The sequence below is a fragment of the Terrapene carolina genome, unplaced genomic scaffold, assembly GCF_002925995.2.
Source record: "Terrapene carolina triunguis isolate 2854851 unplaced genomic scaffold, T_m_triunguis-2.0 Scaffold926, whole genome shotgun sequence".
NCBI lineage: Eukaryota > Metazoa > Chordata > Testudines > Emydidae > Terrapene > Terrapene triunguis.
In genome coordinates this window covers 166,033-185,909 of record NW_020665277.1, presented here as the reverse complement: position 1 = coordinate 185,909, position 19,877 = coordinate 166,033, and the positions used below count along the sequence as shown (strand labels likewise).

The 19,877-nt window shown below is 45.0% G+C and overlaps 1 protein-coding gene across 1 annotated transcript in view; it reads right to left on the bottom strand.

Moving 5' to 3' along the window:
* The window catches only part of LOC113408162 (complement receptor type 2), a 128,072-nt gene that overhangs the window by 39,187 nt on the left and 69,008 nt on the right, over positions 1–19,877 (bottom strand). Inside the window, exon 7 of the mRNA XM_029913822.1 lies at positions 3,214–3,341. Coding sequence (XP_029769682.1) covers positions 3,214–3,341 — 128 coding nt within the window. The remainder of the gene's footprint in view (positions 1–3,213; positions 3,342–19,877) is intronic.

The following is a 19,877-nucleotide window of genomic DNA, read 5'->3' as shown; positions in this document are numbered from 1 at the left end:
AACAGACCATTTTTGGATGTTCCCTCAGACTGGTTTCATTGCTTATTTTGACTAAGCAAGTAAGCATCCCAAACAGCTAGTTGCTTGAGAGGTTGTGCAGACAGAACATCATAAGTGGGGAAATGGTTACTCAACTGTGCTGTAACTGTTCAAGATGTGTCGCACATGTTTATTCCATGTTAAGTGTGCACATGCCTCAGGCACTTGAGCCAGAGAATTTTCTGTAGGGATGCCAGTCAGTATACAATGGAGGAGGGGCTCAGAGTCAATTTAAAGAGGGATTGTAGGAAACACCTTCCCAAAGCCTGCACCATCAGTAGAAGCTGTCGTGATGGCATAATGCTTGGTGAAAGTATGAACTGAGAAACAAGGAGCAGCTCTGCACATGTCCAACACAGGGACATTCATCAAAAAGGGCTATTGAGATGGCTTGTGCTCTTATGGAGTGCGCTGAAACCTTTGAAGGTGGTATGGATTTAGCAGCATCCTAACATATGAATATGCAGGTTGTAATCCAGTTAGGGATGGTTGGGGCTAAAACTGCCTGCCCCTTCATCCTTTCTGCTTATGCAAAAGATGTGAAGTCTTATCCAAATAAAAGGCAAGTCAATGGTCTGGTTGAGAGAGTTCAGATGCAAGAGACTGTAGAAGTAAATACAGCATATTGGATGTTCCCTGGGAGCAGAAATGCATCTGTGAGATATCCCAGACAGTAACTCACTCTGGAACAGAACTGATAGCACTTCCTGTTCTGCAGAGCATGGGGAACTCCGACATAAGACAGGAATATTGATCTCTTAGTTTTCAGAGACCATTTGCGATCAATCCTGATTGATCTGGTAAGGAGTTCTGCCAGGGAATTCTGTATCCCAAGAAGATGGGACGTGTTGAATGCTACTGCATTCTGGACTCACAACATTCCAAAGACTGACTTCTTTCTGGAATTGCTGGGTGAACCTGGCATACCCTTGTTCGTTTAGGTAAAAGTCTGCCGTAGTGTTCTCCAATAGGACTCTTGAATCCACCATATGTTCCAGCAATCGTAGGCAAAGTCTTAGAGTGGGGTGTGGGTGTGTGCGCGTGCGTGTGTGTGTGTACACACATTAAAATTCCTTGAAATCTGGCCGGGGTAGATAGGCTGTTGCCAATTGAGAATCTCCCCCAAGAACACTATTCTTTGCACCAGAGAAAGGATAGATTCACTCTTGGTCATCAAGAGGCCCAAGATGTCAAAGAGCAACTGGATCTGTCTTAGGTTGTCTGAAATAGCCTCAAATCAACCAATTGTCCAAATACAGCAATATCTGGACATTGATTCTCCTGAGGCAGGCCAAGACTCCCGCTATGCATTTTGTAAAGATCCTGGGGGCTGAAGACAGGCCAAAAGGGAGGACTGTGAAAAACTGGTAGTGTTTGCCTCCTACTACAAATGTGAGGAAACTGCTGTGATCAGCCTAACCCTAACCCTAAAAGCAACGTACTAGTCAGGATCTAGGGGAAGCATGCTGGAAGCCAGGAAAGTGTGAAACTTCATTTTCTTTATGAAGTTGTTCAGCTTTCACAGATCTAAGACAGGCTCTCTCTTCACCTGCTTCTATAGCCATGCCTCTGAAAAGATCAAGAATACGTCCTTGAAGGAGTGGGAGTGACTCAAGGCCTCCTATACACTAAAGGCAAACCATGAAACAACCTGGGATTGAGAAGTGAGAAGGAATAATCAGTTGGCCATGGTGGTGCAGTAACAGGAACAGTCACTGGAGACAGAGCGAGACCAGTGCCTGTGCCCCCAGTACCTACGGAGGAATTGGAAGCTAGCAGAGTAATGGTGGTCTCTCCATTGATCAGACCTAGGCAAATATTGCCAGGGCCAATTGTACCAGAGATGGTATCGAGGCCAGTGCCCAGGCAAGCATTGTGGATAGGACTGATGCAGCAACCTGCACAGCAGTCTGGAGGAACAGAGAATCTGGCACCAACTAGCACAGGAGATCTTAAGCTGCAGCATATGCGTCTAATGTCTTCGGTACCAACAATGCTGATTGAACCTCTGGGAGCAGCCGTGCCAAAGTGGAGGTGATTCCCAGCCCAAAATAATAGACATACTGGTCTCAACAGCACAGTGGTTGGTACTGGAGTCACCAACTCTCTGGGCTGTAGGTCTCATAACAGTACCAGAGAACTTTGAGCCAGGGCAGGTCTCAAAGGACTACTCATAAGGAAGTCTAGCAACCTCACCTCTATCTTTTTGGGTCCTCTTTTTGAAGGCCCTACATATCTGGCACTTCTCTGATATGACCCCCTCCCAGATACTTCAAGTGCCAGGAAGATGGATAACTAATGGGTATTGCTAGCCTGCCAATGCAACAGTGCAAAACACTGGGTGAATTCTGCATGCTAACACTCCAGTTCTGAGCAACTGCCTGGATGAGAAACCAAGAAAATGTTTAAGAAAATAATCCTAACAGGTCAGTGAGTGCTACAACTTCATTAGAGGAAAAATCCTGTGCGCAGAGCTCACTGGAGACTGACTACTCACCATAGGCAGTGAGAAATAGCTGACGGGAGCTAGGGCAACTTGGTATGGGAATGAGCCAGCTCAGGGCACATGCACGGCTCCAATGGGTACCATTTCCTTGTTGTTCGAATGCATCACTAACCTCAGGTGGGAGCTGCTAAACCTCTCCTGAATGCTTCACCCTATGGGCCCTCATGAGGAAAGTTACACATGCTCACAGCATAGGACAGCTAGTAAGCTGTTTCAAGTGCATTTGAGAAGAGGATGCAAGGAAGGGTATAAGAATAAATAGGTTGTGCTCTAAAACCTGAGGGAGAACACTGCTTATGGTAGCGATTGTGAATGACAAAATTCCAGAACTTAGAGATGAAATGTACTGTGTGAAATTCACACTTCCATTTTCAGTCTTGTAGAAACTACATGCTAAATGTCTGGAAGCTTTAAATAGCCAAAAGTTCTTCCAACACACCAGAAGTATCTTTTGTTCCTCCTGGAGGGGAAGTTGTAGGTGTAGTATGTGTTATGCCTATGACAAAAAAGGGACAGAGACACTCAAACTTTACATCATTCTAACATGGCTACTCAAAGGCAATAAGCTTCCTAAACATTAGCAAATAAAAGACTCAACACAACTGCTTATACTTACGTAGACAGGTGGGCAAAGATGGAACCCATGAATTGTTAGCTTCACATTTAACTGAACTGCTACCATTCAGAGTGTAGCCAGAATCGCATTCAAATATTACGGTATTTCCATATGAATAGTCAGGTCCAAACCCAGATTGCTTTTTCCCATTTTTGACTTCAGGCTCTGGACACCTGACCACTGAAAAATTAAAAGTACCAGCATAAGAATGTTTTGCACAGGAAGCAGTTAGAGGAACGAAGAAAAAGCCTCGATACTTGACTACAGCAGATATGAAAATGTATTTTGAAATAAAGTTACGCAACTTTCAATCTTTCCCTTTAAAAAGATGTTAGTCTACATACAGCACAGCACCCAACTGTATGGCTATCAGGCCTATCTCTTCCCCCACCCCCCCACAGTGAATTACATCAGGAATTTGGGTCAAGCTATAAGTGATCTACATACAATGACATTCTGGAACTGAACTTCCCTGCTTTTGGGGGAGTTAATATTAAGTAGCGAGGTGACCAACCTGCCTAATGCCTCTGAAAAAGCCTCCATCCCAGCTGTTAGGCTGCGTAACTCAGCAAGAATAAAACCAAGTTGTTGCAGCTGCTTGAGTACCAAGTACATAAATGCATTGTTAGCTAAATGCAATAGTGTGCGTGAGCACTGCCGCCACTCAAATGAGGATTGTACAATGACCTTTATTTCCCCCTCCTAAGAACTTTATGGCTGTGATATGAACTTGCAGAAGCCTGAGCCTTCACTGCCAAGGAGCCCTCCCAGAGAGTTCTGAAAAATATGGTTCCCAAACAATCCTGCTTCTAAAGCTCTCTCTCTCTCTCTCTCTCTCTCTCTCTCTCTCCCCTTTAGCACTGAGTAGTAGGGCACTGGCATAAAAGCAAAACCTTAGTTCAAGAGTTTATCTCCACCTAAAATCAACCATTTGTGACATGAGAATTAACTGCAATCTTTGAACACTGAAGAGAGACAAAAAATCCAGGATGGATTACAGGCAAAACTGTTTCCAGGAATGATTTATGAAGTGTCCGTCATTCTTTAGTTTTCCAACAGTAACTAGTTTTCATGATATGTATTTAGGGGGACTAAGCACTAACTACATTTCCTCAGGTTTATGGGTTTACTTAGCAATCAAAATATAGCTTTTCCTGGGAGGAGATAGTAGAATAAGAAGGGGATAAAAACAGATGCTACTAACCTTTGCATTCAGGGGCAGGCCCACTCCACTCTCCATCGACATTATTTTTCATTGTACAATGAATGGTGGCCTCTCCAATAAGAGAGAAGCCCTGGTCACATTTGTAAGTTACTGCTGAGCCATAGAGAAACTGTTGTTCACTCTGACCAGTATGGGATCCATTGGTGATATCAGGAGGTGGACGACAAGGTATTGCTGAAGCAAAGAATGTCAACATGAAAATTAAAGTTTACACTGAAGGGAGTCTTCACTAAAAGTTGTTTCGGATCCCTTCCAAAAGCTATGTAGCCATTTGGAAGGGTACTTAACATTGCATTTTAACATTTGAAGCAAGACCCCTTTCAGATTCTGAAGGTTTTTCTGCTTTTAGGCTTGACCCAACCCAGTACGTCCATTGCTCAAGGAGGATGCTCCATAAAACACCAGCTCTGGAAGATGACCTTAACAGAGCGTGCCCCTTCCCAATGTTAGCCTCAGGGAGCCAGAACCTCTTCCCCGTCATCTCTAGAGGTAGTGTTGTTCCACCAGCAGAAAACTAAGCTAGGACATTTCTTGTAGCAGCAGCATGATTGACAGACCAAGTCCAGAAAGCATCCAAGAGATCAAATTAAGGTAGAGGCAATTTAATTGTGATTCACTCCCAAAGAGCCTCAGATTTTAAGTGGATAGTCAGATTTAGGAAGGGTAAAAACTTTTTGAAGTCATTATCATGCCTTATACTTAGGGCTTGGCTACACTTGCCGATGTAGAGCACCAGAAATTAAACCGGCCCTTAGAGACAGCAGCAGGGAAAGCGCTGCCGTGTGTTCACACTGTCAGGTGCAAGCGCAGTAGCGTGGCCACATTAGCAGCTCTTGCAATGCCAGAGAGAGCAGTGCATTGTGGTAGCTATCCCAGTGTGAAAGTGGCTGCAGCATGCTTTTCAAATGCGGGGAAGGGGGGAGTGTGACAGGGAGTGTGTTGTGTGTATGTGGAGGGAGAGACTGTTTTGGGGGACAGAGAGTGTGTCAGCATGCTGTCTTGTAAGTTCAGACAGCGGCAAGGGGAAGGAGGAAAACTCTGACATTAGCCCCCAACCCCTGCCTGCCTGCCTGCCTGCCTCTTTCTCTCACACACACACACACACACACACACACACACACACACACACACACACCCCTGCCTCCGCAGCAGGAACATTCCACAGTAATTGTTTGCTTTGTGTCCTGGAGCAAATAAGCATGTCAGCTGTCAGAAATGGAGCTTTGAAAGGGGATATCCACATGCCTGCAGCTGAGTTCAAAACAATGACCAGAGTGGGCACTTGACTTCAAGGGATTATGGGACATTTCCAGAGGCCAATCACAGTGCAGTAATGCAACATGTCCTCCACACTGACAGCCTGGCATTTCAGCCAGGGTGCAGTAAGCTCTATGCTTCTCATGGAGGTGGATTACCAGGGGTGCTCCAGCTGCGGAGTCCAGGCATTCTAAGTGCCTTGCCAGTGTGGACACCTCAGGAGTGAGGGCACCCGAGGCTGATTTAATGCACTCTAACTTGCAAGCGTAGACAAGGCTTTAGTGAACAGCAGGATTACACAAATACAATAGCGAAGAGGAGCCATGAAGCCTGTTGGGCTCTGCATATGAAACAGTGCCAGGTGCACAATCTTAAAGGGACTTAAATATATATTTATATTGATTCTGTAGGAGTCATCCAAACACCATGGTGAACCACAGTATGATTTCATTCCTCCCTGCAACTCAACTGTCATTTGGATTAAATGCCAAAGTAAGAACAGAGACTCCTCTGAAGCACCAGCTATGTTGCATCATCTCCAGATGTGAACCGTTCTTAAAACCATTAGATTAGTTTACCTTCGCAATGTGAAAGCTCCTTATCCCAATCAACTCCATTTCCCACAACCACACATCTGGCAGAAGTCGGTCCAATTAATCTGTACCTAAAGAAAGAAAAAGGGTTCAGGTTTGTTACTCATGTAAGCAAAGAACTAGTTAACCATCCAGAAAGATGGAACATGGTTTCTTTCTGCCAGTAGATGGAGACAAACCATTGAAAAAGGGATACATCTAACACCATAGGACCAAGGAACACTAGGGCTATGTCTACACTTGCCATTTAAAGGGCAAAATGTCCCTTTTTTGTGGTGAAACTTAGACGTTTCACCGCAAAAAGAAAACCACCTTTACGAGAGACAGACAGTTCTTTCCACTGTTCTTTTTGCTCTTTTATGAAAGTGAAGATACGTTCTACCTGTGTAAACACCTTTTGGCCTCCGGAGGATATCCCACAGTTCCAAAAAAGTGACCACTGTGGCCAGCATCTCCACTGCTCTGATGCCAGGTTAACGGATGTTAGCCCCTCCCTCTATAAGCCCCAGGAAGTTTGGGACTCCCTTTCCTTATAGATGTGGCGGGAAAGCAGCCAGACAGCCTGGGGGGGTGGGGTGGGATGGTTAAAAAAATGCCATGAAAGGAACAGGGAAGTAATGGGGCTGCTGGGACATGAAGCAGGGTAGCACGGGGCACTGAGCAGGGACCCAGAATGCCTTCTGCTCACGCCCCCATCCCACAAGACCTATCGAGAGACCTGCACTGTGGGATAGCTGCCCTACTACACTGTTCTCATCCTTGATGAAGTGCTGCTAGTATAAACACTCTCTGATGCCGGAGTACACAAACCAGTGCTTTTCTTTCACCGGTTCCCTCTCACCAGTGAAACGTACGGTGCAAAACTCTGCAAGTGTAGACATACCCTAAGGCAATGTCTACACTACACATCTATATGGGTACAACTACCTTGCTCAGGGGTGTGAAAAATCCATACCCTTGAGTGACATTTATACTGGCCTAACCCCCCCACATAGACAGCGCCATGTCGACAGGAGAACTCCCACCAACATAGCTACTGCCTCTTGGAGAGATGGATTAACTATGCTGACAGGAGAGACTCTCCCATCAGTACAGGAGCAGCTTTATATACAACAGTAGAGCTGCGCTGCTGTACGTGAAGACCAGGCCCTGTGTAGTTAAAGGCAATAAAGAGCTACAAACCAGAGGATATAACTCCCAAAAGCGTTAGCAGGAGAGAGTCCTTGCTTCTGGGCTATGCTCATCAGATGCTTGGGAATACTTGTTAATCCTGGGGAAAGGGGAATAAATTACCCCTCTTCTAAATTAGAGATTTTTGCACTCCCATCTCCAGTAGGTGACAGAAGGCCCTACCACCTCTGCTACAGAACTCTTCAAATACCCAGAAAACTAGTTATTTTATAGATCACTGTTCACAGTGCTTTGACATGGAAAAAGGGTTTGGACTTGCTGAGTAGGAGACCGTCTCACATACTATGTTTCTAACATGTAGGAGGAAGTGTTGGAGCCGCTGACATTCTGCACCTTAGAGTTACTCTGCTTTTCTCTGCATAAGAACTAAAAACCTCTTCTCTGCCCTGTTGTGTCAGGCTGGCTCAGCTGAAGCAGCTCTTGTTACTTTTTCTCCTACTTTTACCAATGCTGTCCCTGCTGGGCAGCCAGAAGCACTGCATCTCCAAGTCCATTTAGCTGAAGGTCCAGCTAAACCCAGCACACAAAGTTGCAACATACTGGCAAAGCTACACTTGGTCTTCACTACAGAACACACTAAGCATTCGATTAGATTGAAGTGAAAGAACTTGCAGAAATCAATCTCCTGTGAAGGAAGGGAACAGTGAGAGAGAATAGATGGCAGCCAAGCAGCTGATTGGGTGTAATTCTATTTTACAAACTAAGACAACTGCCGACAGCAGCAATGGGAGACAAGACAGCTGCCCTGAGCTGTCACCCACTTGCCATCTCCTTGTTCCATATTCAAAATTCAAGCATCTTAACTGTCCAAGATCTAACCAGTGGCCTCCACAATTCCAAAGCCTGAGACCCCTATGGGCTACTGCACAGAAAATCACCAAGTCCTTTGATAAGAGCTCAGAAATTTTTGAGGATCAAACCGACTTCATCCAGAAGGCAGGATAGTGACCAATCTACAGGATAAGCCAAGGGATTTAACTCCCACCTCTGTGGAGCCGGAGAGCCAGCCTTGCCCCAGGGAGTGACCTCCCCATATCCAGATACATCTAATTGAGACTGGGCCTTGACATCTCCCCTCACCCCAAACATCCCTTGGGAGTCCAATCTCTGCTGCTTGGACACGCCACCTAAAGTTGTGACACAGAAAAACAAAACCCTACACAACAACACCTGCATTCATGTCATTTGTGTGCCCACGCAACACAATCCATTCAATTAGCAGGGAGGGTGAAGAGCTATTTTAAGCAAGTACAATGCTGCCACAAGAACAAAGGGTAAAAACTGGCCATGAACAACTTCAGGCTGGAAATTAGAAGGTTTCTAACCATCAAAAAGGTGAGGCTCAGGAGCAGTCACTCAACTAATGTAGTTTGAGAGAGAGCCAGGCAAGTTTATGAGTGCAATTATATGATGCGGTTGCTTGTGATGGCAGGGCTCAGCAACCCTGGGGTGTGTTTCCAGTGTGTGTGTTATGTTCCTAACGGCTCATGCTTCAGGATTTCAGCCAATTCCCTGCAGCAGTCAGGCAGGGATTCCCCACCCAATGTATTCTGAGTTGGTTTCTTTTATCTCCTTCCTTTGAACCATCAGGGATGGCCGTGGCTGAAGATGGGACACTGGATGGGAAAGGCCAGGACTCTGAGGTGGCATCAAGGACTCTCACCTCAGTGCTTGGCGGCTTGCTGGTTCTTGCTCACATGCTCAGGCTCTAGTATGTGGGGTCGTTAAAAAATTTCCCCCCAGGTCAGATTGGCAGTGACAATGGGTATTTTTTTTTGCCTTCCTCTGTAGAATGTGAGTGCAGGTCACTTGCCAGGATTATCTCAATCTATCTCACTTCAACATTTCCCTGCCACGACAGGGGCCCGAGGAATTTGTGCACCTCAGGCCCTTCTAGTCTCTGCCCATGGCACATAATTGTTTAAGCACCTGAGCGCTGTAGTATTTTAGACTAATTTTGGTTGAGTTTAGTATGTGGGTCCCTGGGAAGCGTTGGTGCCCTGTGATATACAAGACGTCAGACTGGATGATCTGGTGGTCTCTTCTGGCCTTTAACTTTGAGACCTCAAAAATCCAAAATACACCTGCTCAGTGCAATGAAGCCACAAGTTATTTTTGATTCCCCAAGGCTTGGCCACATAACCCATATGAACAAAAGCAACAACTGCACTTGAGGCTATCCTGGGTAATACTGACATCTATAAGGGAGGGACAGACAAATATTTGCTATGGTAGAGCAGGAAGAGGTCTGCTTCTACCTGGTGCGGCATTTTATGGGCAATATTCTGCCACTAGCTCCCAGCACCCAGACAGAAACCCGTGTAACAAGGGAGAGATGGCACAGGTCAGTAAGTGCCACATGACCCCTTTGGTGGGACTCAATCTCATAACCCGACCCCTGCTAGATGATCTCCTAAAGGCTCTAGGCTGGGATTTTAGGTTCCCATCTCCCACTGAGCTAGTTTGGTGCCCATCTCCCACCTCCTTCAACTCCTTTGAAAATCACAGGCGTAATTCTTAACAAGGGCCTAGCCCATGGCTACAGATTAATAGCACACCACTCACTTATGTTCTTGAAGTTAAGCAGGCTTTGTACTCTCATTTGGCAGACTTCACCAGCAGTTTTACACCAGTCTAAAGTTTCTTTTGACTAATTAACAGAACAACTTGCCACTCACCCTTCATTACAGGAGAAGGTTGCTGTTGCACCAAACAGGCGATCAGTTAAATCAACCCTGCCATTTTCTAGTTCTAGTTGTTTACATGGTCTTCCTAGAAGAGAACAAAGTTAATATTGGCGTTACTTCATATTACTTTAATGGGAGAAAGGGGATATGCTAACTTGCACTCGTAACATAGCAAATTTCATGTCAGATCAAAGCCAATGATCATAGAGTCCAATCTCTGTCCTGTACGACAATGGCTACAGAGGAAAGCTTACAACCCACATTATAGATAATTTTCTAACGTGCCCTTGGAAGTGGGGAGACGTGGAAGCAGGATGATGCTTCCTAATCCCACACAGACAGTGGTTGCCTTATATCCTGAATCAAGAGATTTAAGATCCCCTTGCAGATTTAGTACAAGTGCAAATATTCATATTGTACATGTTAAGCCCCAGATCCTGAAAACTCATATGCAGAACCATATTCATGTGGATAGGCCCATTGACCTCAACTGGCAGCAATTACAAATAAAAAGCAACATAATACATGGAAAAAAGGACAGATGGCATAACTTATGAAATGTAAAAATTGATATGGGGTGCGAAAGACACCAGAGAAAGTCACAACTGGCATGGTTACAGACAATAAGGAGAAGGTTTTGAAGTTCTTTAGGAACAAAAGAAATCCTACTGTAAGAGAATGTACACATGTCCACCCCCTGGAGACTGCTGTAATAATCTTTGTACAAAGTATGCCTTGTAAGGTACTTGAAAATTTATAGTTTACTGGTCAATGTTGTCCTGATAAAATGCATGGCAACAATGTATGTGAAGTTATAATATTTCCCTGTATGCAAACCACAGCACAAGTTGGCAAACTGGTCTGTCTCAAATGAATGTGTGCTCTGCTTAATTTGCATTTAAGCAGTAAGCAGTCATCGGGCAGGAAGAAAAAACAAAAACTCCAAAAAAAGTGAGGAAAAGCAGCAGGGAAGATATTTCCCTATAGACTTTTTGTCAGCTGGGAATGTTTTCCAAGGGGCAGGATTGACACTATAAAAAAGAAGGGACAAACACTCCAAGGCACCCCTCCTCCCTCTCACTCTGGGGCACCTGGCATTGGCCACTGTTGGTAGACAGGATACTGGGCTGGATGGATCTTTGGTCTGACCCAGTACGGCCATTCTTATGTTCTTATACTGTATCCATGCAAAGATAAAAGTGCTAACTTTATGACTGCACTGGGGAAAGAAAATTCTCAATGCAGACAAGGTATGTAAAAATTGTGACCTATTTATTAAGGCCTGATCAATTCAGCAAAACAAGTCACTGGGACTGAAGAATGCACTAAGTGCTTTGCTGAATCAGCCCCCGCCCTCGATAAATATAAATAAAGTATTTTCTCAAACCAGCAGGCCAGAGTAGGTGAGTCTAAGGCTATTCAAGAAAGTCCCATTAGTATTAAATCATAATTTAAAACATATGCACAAGAAGGCAGAGTTAAGGTTCATCAGCATCGAACTGTATATATCCTTACTAGTTTCTGTAGTATTGCATTTACTAGGGACTTCTGAATGGCATATAGCATATATAGTCTTGAGATGAGGAAACTTGCAAAAATCTTATTGTACTCTTAGCAATGAAGCCAAGAGAATTATTCTCTAAGTTTAGTTATGAATTAGTATTTTGACCAAGTTTGTAACACACATTATTCAATACTGGGTTTACTTTTAGTACAGTGAATTCAGTATGGCTGAATTCTATATTTCATTATCAGGATTGAGCAACAATTTTTCAAAAAAAGAGACAGGCACTTACCACACCAAAGTGTTTTACTTTATTGCAGTATTTGTGATGCTCCCTATACTATCAACAGGAAATACTATGAACACGATGAATTTAACCGCACCAAGTTGTAGTTGTCCAGTGTTCTGTGGCACCCACTTTAATGAAGTTAAAAGATGTGACATGGTAAGAACCAGGTCATTAGGGAAACTAAAAAGGGCTAAATCTTAGATGTCCTTTATTTTAGACCTCCATTTAAAGCTGACCAGCCTAGGCAGAGTATCAAATTCCAGAAACTTCACTGGTGTGCACTGAACGCCTCCCAGTCACAGGACCATTCTGTGGACAATGGGGTCTCTGGTAGAGAAGAATGGCACTATTCTTAAGTTTAGATCTACTACTACATAACAAGACGTTGATGTTCTAGAAAGGCAGGTATTCAGCACACGGCCTAAAAACCAGGAAGAAATGTGGTAAACCTATTCCTCAATAGGATTAAGAGGAGAGTATTCATCATGGAAGGCTGAAGTTACTGGAATTTTGTATTTTAGCCGCTCTTAAAGCAGTCTACACATATAGGGAAGCATTCTGCCCTTTTTTTTTTATATAAATACAGTCAACTACAAATAACAAAGAACTGTCCAAAATGTATTTAGAAAGTGTTTATGGATATCAGTGTCGAACTGTGAACCACTTACCCAATAGAAGAGAGATTCCTAACTATGTCAAGATGGCTTGCACATCAATTGAAATGGAAAAGCAACGAAGAAACTCACCTACACAAAACTCAGGGTCTACTGACCATGTTGAATTTGCAAGACATGTAACATAAGGAGACTTTCCAGAGCCCAACATGTATCCTGGGCGACAGGAGTATTTCAGTTTGGTTCCAACAGTATAGGAATCGTTCACCACCCCAGGCAGCTCAGCAAAACTCAATCTTGGAGGAGAATCACAAATGCCTAGCAATAGGGACAGACAAGGAAGGGGAAAAAAGTTAACTATGAAAGATATTCAGTAATCTGTTGTAACAGAATACTCCTTTTTGAGAAGTCACAAATGATTTTACTGGGGACAATTTGGATGTACTTGTTTTCATTACAGCCTTGAAGGTAGTTCACTGAATGGCCTTGATACAAAACTGCAGTACATTAAAATTTTACATTATGCTCTGGGTGTCAGCACACCTGCCAGCAGCGAAGGCTGGGCAACAGGGAATCAAATCTCTTGATAATTGCCGTGTTCTGTTCATTCCCTCTGAATCAACCCACAGTGGCCACTGTCAAAAAACAGAATACTAGATGGACCATTGGTGTGACCCAGTATGGCCATTCTCAACTTATGTTTTCTCCTTTACCTGGGCTTTCTTTAGGGCCATTTGGGGTTGTGTTCAGAGTAGGTTCTGCATAAAAAGGAGACTTACAAGAGGATACAGGAGCAACCCACTTATCTGAATGTGCTGAACAAAGCCACGCCATGCATGGAAAGACCTCAAAAGCGACAAGACAACTAGAGTGATTTTACAATGTTAGTTTGCAACAAAACATGCTAAAAAGACCCAGTCCCAAGATTGCTCCTTTTCTCTCCCATCGAAGGATCAAGCACTACCTCTTAGCACACTACTGACCTACGAAACAGACAAGATATTTTACCCATTTCGTTTTTGTTAAGATTTCTATTGAGTTTGCACAGTGAAAAAATGTCCACATGGATTAGGTATATTACTCGTACAGCCATGCCAACAACTAACTCTTTGAACTAGAAGCCATCTACCCCTACACAAAATAATTAGTATTACAGTAGTTTTCGAGATAGATTATCTTCGGCCAAGTCAACATGCCTGGAGTGCCACACTCCCAGGAGCCTGTAAGTGTCTATTCCCTCACTTGGCACATGGTCTCCCCCCATTCTCAAAAGCCATCCTCTAATCCCACCTATCCCTCCCAACTGTTCCCCTACCTCCCTTCGTTTGTAAGTTCTCCCAACACACCCCTGCCTTGTGTTTCTTCACTCCAACAGCATTCTTCACCCCCTCCAGCCTGGTTTGTCCCCTTCATTCCATCCTAACTTCTCTAACCAAGCTTATTAACTGCTCCTTCTCAGACCAGTCTCAGGCCTGTACTTCGCTCCATCCTCCTCTTCCTGTTAGATCCAATTGATCCTCTCAAGACTGTTTAACCTGGGCATCCACAAGACTGTCACCCCTGGCTCTTTCCCTTCTGACTGCCTCGGCAGAGTCTCTTGCAGGTTCCTCCTCTTCACACTGTTCTTGGTCCCTCTTTGGGCGATTTCATCTGCTCACAGGATTTCAACCACCATTTCTACGTCGATGGCTTGCAAATTTACCTGTCTACTCCTTACTCATCTCAACCCATTCAATCCCACATCTCAGCCTGAGATCTCCTGGGATGTCTAAATTAGCTAAAATTAAAAATACACCAATAATGGTGACATATGAGGAACGCAAGCCTACCTTGAGACTGCTGTATGTAACATCATGAATGTTATCTGAAAGTTAGTCAGCCTTTGACAGCATGCAAACCATCAGAGACCATTATATTGAGATGGACCAGATGATATTAGCCCACAGACTATTCATAACATTATGTATCAATACATTTATTTGTGTTCCTGGCTGACTAGAAGCATTTCCTGTGGAAACTGGATTAACTAGGGGGTGATGTAATGTAAAATCCCAAATCTGGTTATGTAGACAGCTCTGCCTTTTAAACCTTTCCTGTGGAGAAAGGGGAGGTGGCTGGCATTACCTGTTTTCAGGGAGGCCTGAAAAAAAAGTGGCAAGAACTTGGGTTGTCAGGGGCCATCTTGAACTGGTAGAGACCTTCATTTTGATTCAACATGACATTTGTCCAAGGGAGGGCCCAACCCTGCTGAAGGGATGGAAGGACTTAAGTCTGCCAAGGTCCACAAAGGGCTGATGGGTGAATTCTGGTTTGTTTAATATGCACATAGACCTCTTTGTTTGATACGTTTTCTCCATAGGATTTTGTCCTTAAATAAATGTACTCTGCTTTGAAAGAGCTTATTGGATTTTGGTTAACTATCATCATTATCCTTGTAGCACAGGGGCTAGACATTTGTCTGACCCGCTTGGGATACCCAGCGGATTGCAGGGGAATGATGTGCTTGAAATGACGGCATAGAAGTTCGCATATGCCGATATGAGAATTGCAACTCAGGCCTGTAGCTGTCAACAACGTGAAGTGACTTTTACACATCTGACTAATATCATGGAGGAGTACTTCCAAAAGTAGCAGTTGAGAAGCCAATCGGTAGTCTACTTTTCCCCTTAGCAGAATCACACAAAACCACTGTCGAGTTTTGTGGTAAAACTGAGTTACAACCCAAAGTCAACGTCTCAGTATCATTCTTGACTGTACACTTACCTTCCATAACCATATCCAGAAAGTAGCCTCCAAAGCAAAGACTCACCTCAACATGGTCCAAAAAAAATAGCAGGAACAAGCTGGGGATCTACAAATTGGTCCTTGTGTATTCGGTTGCAGAGTGCTGTGCACAAACGTGGACAAAAAGCTGCCACACCTAACTTGCAGATGGGCAGCTGAATCAGACCATGTGAATCATCATAGGAACTTTAAAAATCAACTCTTCTACAATGGCTCTCTGTATTAGCCAACACTGAACCTCCAGCTATCCACTGAGATACAGCCATTGCACGTGAACTTAACACACCAAAGACTACCCGGAACGTCCCATCCAGCAGGTTATGGACAACATACCGCATGCCTGAAATAGCAACAACTGCTGTGGACCACATGCGACCACCTCATCTCTTTGGATCTAGCCAAGGAATGGCAAAGTGTCTGGACCTCATCCACTGTTCTAAACAAGCACATTAACACTGACCCCACATGCCGCCCTTGTGGTTTCAATCTGCTACGCAGACTCTGGACCATACTCAACTGCACCTGAACAAACCTCCCAAGATGCAGGTACTTGATGCATGAATGGAAAAATCAGAGACTCCCTTTCATGCGACTGTGGTGAGAACATCCAAACCACTGAACACATCATAACACAGTGCCCCAAATATGGATTCAAAGGCAAAAATGGATGATAGCCTCCTCTGTGTCATAGAGGAGGCCTTGAAATGCTTTATGGACTCAGAATTGCATCTGCAGATACCTTGAGTGAGGGGGGTAAAAAAAGACAGGGGGGAGCTGTAGTCTAAATCTCCCAAGCTGGAGAGAGAAGGGATGCAGGTTGCTGCCAGAGAGAACTTATGGCTAAAGGCCTGAGAGGATGTTCCTTGAGCAGACCATATGCTCCATTGAGCAGACAATGGCTCCGTTCCACAGCTGCTTCTTGTAGCATTACAGCTACCCTATATAAAAGTCAAGCTCAGGGATGGCCAACCTGAGCCTGAGAAGGAGCCAGAATTTACCAATGTACATTTCCAAAGAGCCAGAGTAATACATCAGCAGCACCCGCCCCCAATCAGCACTCCCCCTCCCACACCGCACTTTCTGATCAGCTGTTTTGTGGCATTTAGGAGGTTATGGAAGGGGGGGGGAGGAGCGAGGGCATGGCAGGCTCAGGGGAGGGGGCGGGAAGGGGTGGAGTGGCGGAAGGGCCTATGACAGAGCCAGGGGTTGAGCAGTGAGCACCCCCTGGCACATTGGAAAGTTGGCGCCTGTAGTTCCAGCCCCGGAGTCGGTGCCTATACAAGGAGCCGCATATTAACTTCTGAAGAGCCGCATGTGACTCCGTAGCCACAGGTTGGCCACCCCTGGTCAAGCTAAATTGCACATTTATTCTTGGTTAGGCATGAAACCATTAATCCTGCACATATTCACATCTGTAATAAGCAACCATAGAAGCATAGAAGATTAGGGTTGGAAGAGACCTCAGGAGGTCATCTAGTCCAACCCCCTGTTCAAAACAGGACCAATACCAACTAAATCATCCCAGCCAAGGCTTTGTCAAGCCGGGCCTTAAAAACCATCTAAAGATGGAGATTCCACCACCTCCCTAGGTAACCCATTCCACTGCTTCACCACCCTCCTAGTGAAATAGTGTTTCCTAATATCCAACCTAAACCTCCCCCACTGCAATTTGAGACCATTGCTCCTTGTTCTGTCATTTGCCACCACTGAACAGCAGAACTCCATCCTCTTTGGATCCCCCCCTCCCCTTGAGGTAGTTGAAGGCTGCTATCAAATCCCACCTCACTCTTCTCTTCTGCAGACTAAACAAGCCCAGTTCCCTCAGCCTCTCCTCGTAAGTCACGTGTCCCAGCCCCTAATCATTTTTGTTGCCCTCTGCTGGTCTCTCGAATTTGTCCACATCCTTTCTGTAGTGGGAGGCCCAAAACTGGACGCAATACTCCAGATGTGGCCTCACCAGTGCCCAATAGAGGAGAATAATCACTTCCCTCGATCTGCTGGCAATGCTCCTACTAATGCAGCCCAATATGCCGTTAGCCTTCTTGGCAACAAGTCACACTACTGACTCATATCCAGCTTCTTGTCCACTGTAATCCTTTTCTGCAGAACTGCTGCTTCACCAGTCAGTCCCCAACCTGTAGCGGTGCATGGGATTCTTCCTTCCTAAGTGCAGGATTCTGCACTTGTCCTTGCTGAACCTCATCAGATTTCTTTTGGCCCAATCCTCCAATTTGTCTAGGTCACTCTGGACCCTATCCCTACCCTCCAGCCTATCTACCTCTCCCCCCAGCTTAGTGTCATCTGTGAATTTGCTGAGGGTGCAATTCACCCCATCATTCAGATCATTAATGAAGATGTTGAATAAAACCGGCCCCAGGACCAACCCCTGGGGCACTCCGCTTGATACCAGCTGCCAACTAGACATCAAGCCGTTGATCACTACCCGTTGAGCCCGATAATCTAGCCAGCTTTTTATCCACCTTATTAATCCATTCATCCAATCCATACTTCTTTAACTTGCTGGCAAGAATACTGTGGGAGACTATCAAAAGCTTTGCTAAAGTCAAGATATATCATGTCCACTGCTTTCCCCATATCCACAGAGCCAGTTATCTCATCATAGAAGGCAATCACCCTTCTAACAGGGCTATAAAGAACCCTTCTTTATCTTCTTAGTCTCCAATGCAGTTTCAGCTAGCCTTCCACAAACTCTACTAAACAGCCCATATTTGGATGTTCCCTCGGACTGGTTTCATTGCTTATTTTGACTAAGCAAGTAAGCATCCCAAACAGCTAGTTGTTTGACAGTTTGTGCAGACAGAACAATATATAGGTGGGGAAATGGTTACTCAACTGTGCTGTAACTGTTCAAGACGTGTTGCACAGGTTTATTCCATGTTAAGTGTGCACATGCCTCAGGCACTTGAGCCAGAGAATCTTCTGTAGGGATGCCAGTCAGTATACAATGGAGGAGGGGCTCAGAGTCAATTTAAACAGGGATTGTAGGAAACACCATCCCAAAGGCTGCACCATCAGTAGAAGCTGTCGTGATGGCATAATGCTTGGTGAAAGTATGAACTGAGAAACAAGGAGCAGCTCTGCACATGTCCAACACAGGGACATTCTTCAAAAAGGGCTATTGAGAGGGCTTGTGATCTTATGGAGTGCGCTGAAATCTTTGAAGGTGGTATGGATTTAGCAGCATCCTAACACATGAATATGCAGGTCATAATCCAGCTGGGAAGGTTGGGGCTAAAACCACCTGCCCCTTCATCCTTTCTGCCAGGGCCGGCTCCAGGCACCAGCCTGGCAAGCAGGTGCTTGGGGCGGCCACTCCGGAGAGGGGCAGCAAGTCCAGCTATTCGGCAGCAATTCGGCAGACGGTCCCTCACTCCCGCTCGGAGCGAAGGACCTCCCGCCGAATTGCCGCCACAGATCGCGATCGCGGCTTTTTTTTTTTCTGGCTGCTGGGGGCGGCCCAAACCCTGGAGCCAGCCCTGCTTTCTGCTTAAGCAAAAGATGTGGAGTCTTATCCAAATAAAAGGCAAGTCAATAGTCTGGAGCTTCTGCATCTTTGTGATGGTGAAGCTTGGGAAATGACACGGGCAAATAAATCGCCTGATGGAGGTAGAAAGGAGATGCCCCCAGTTTCTGACAAAAGTGGTAAAGTCCTAGAGAAAAACAGCATGATTTAAAAAGATGATCTAGGGAGAGTGACAAGGGCCTGCAGCTCCCAAAACCTCCTAGCTGATAATATGATCACTAAGGCGGTCACCTTAGCTTAAAGTTTTATAAATAAGCAGCAGGCTAAAGACTCAAAGGGCAGATACATCAATACTAATACCAGATTCAAATCCAAACCACTGGAATAAGAATCCTAAACATCCAAAATTCTAGTAGTACACAGAGATATTTCCTTGTCAAAACCAGACTGGAAAAAGACTCCATTTCATACGGTAAGTGGATCTGGTGGATGGTTTCCTATTGTTCAATACAAAGTTCTGGTTGAGAGAGTTCAGATGCAAGAGGCTGTAGAAGTAAATACAGCACATTGGATGGTCCCTGGGAGCAGAAATGCATCCGTGAGAGATCCCAGACCGTAACTCACTCTGGAACAGAACGGATGGCACTTCCTGTTCTGCAGCGCATGGGGAACTTCCATGGTGGACCTAAGACGGGAATATTGATCTCTCTTAGTTTTCAGAGACCATTTGTGATCCATCCTGATTGATCTGGTAAGGAGTTCTGCCAGGGAATTCTGTATCCCAAGAAGCTGGGAGGTGTTGAATGCTACTGTATTCTGGACACAAATTCCAAAGACTGACTTCTTTCTAGAATTGCTGGGTGACCCCGGCGTACCCTTGTTCGTTTAGGTAAAAGCCTGCCGTGGTGTTCTCCAATAGGACTTAAACCATCTTGCCTTTGATATAGGGTAGGAACACTGACAAGCTCTGAAGATTGCCTCAAGTTCCAGGACATTGATATGTAGGGAGAACTCTTAAATCCACCAAAGTCTTAGAGCGGGGTGTGTGTGTGTGTGTGTGTGTGTGTGTGTGTGTGTGTGTGTGTGTG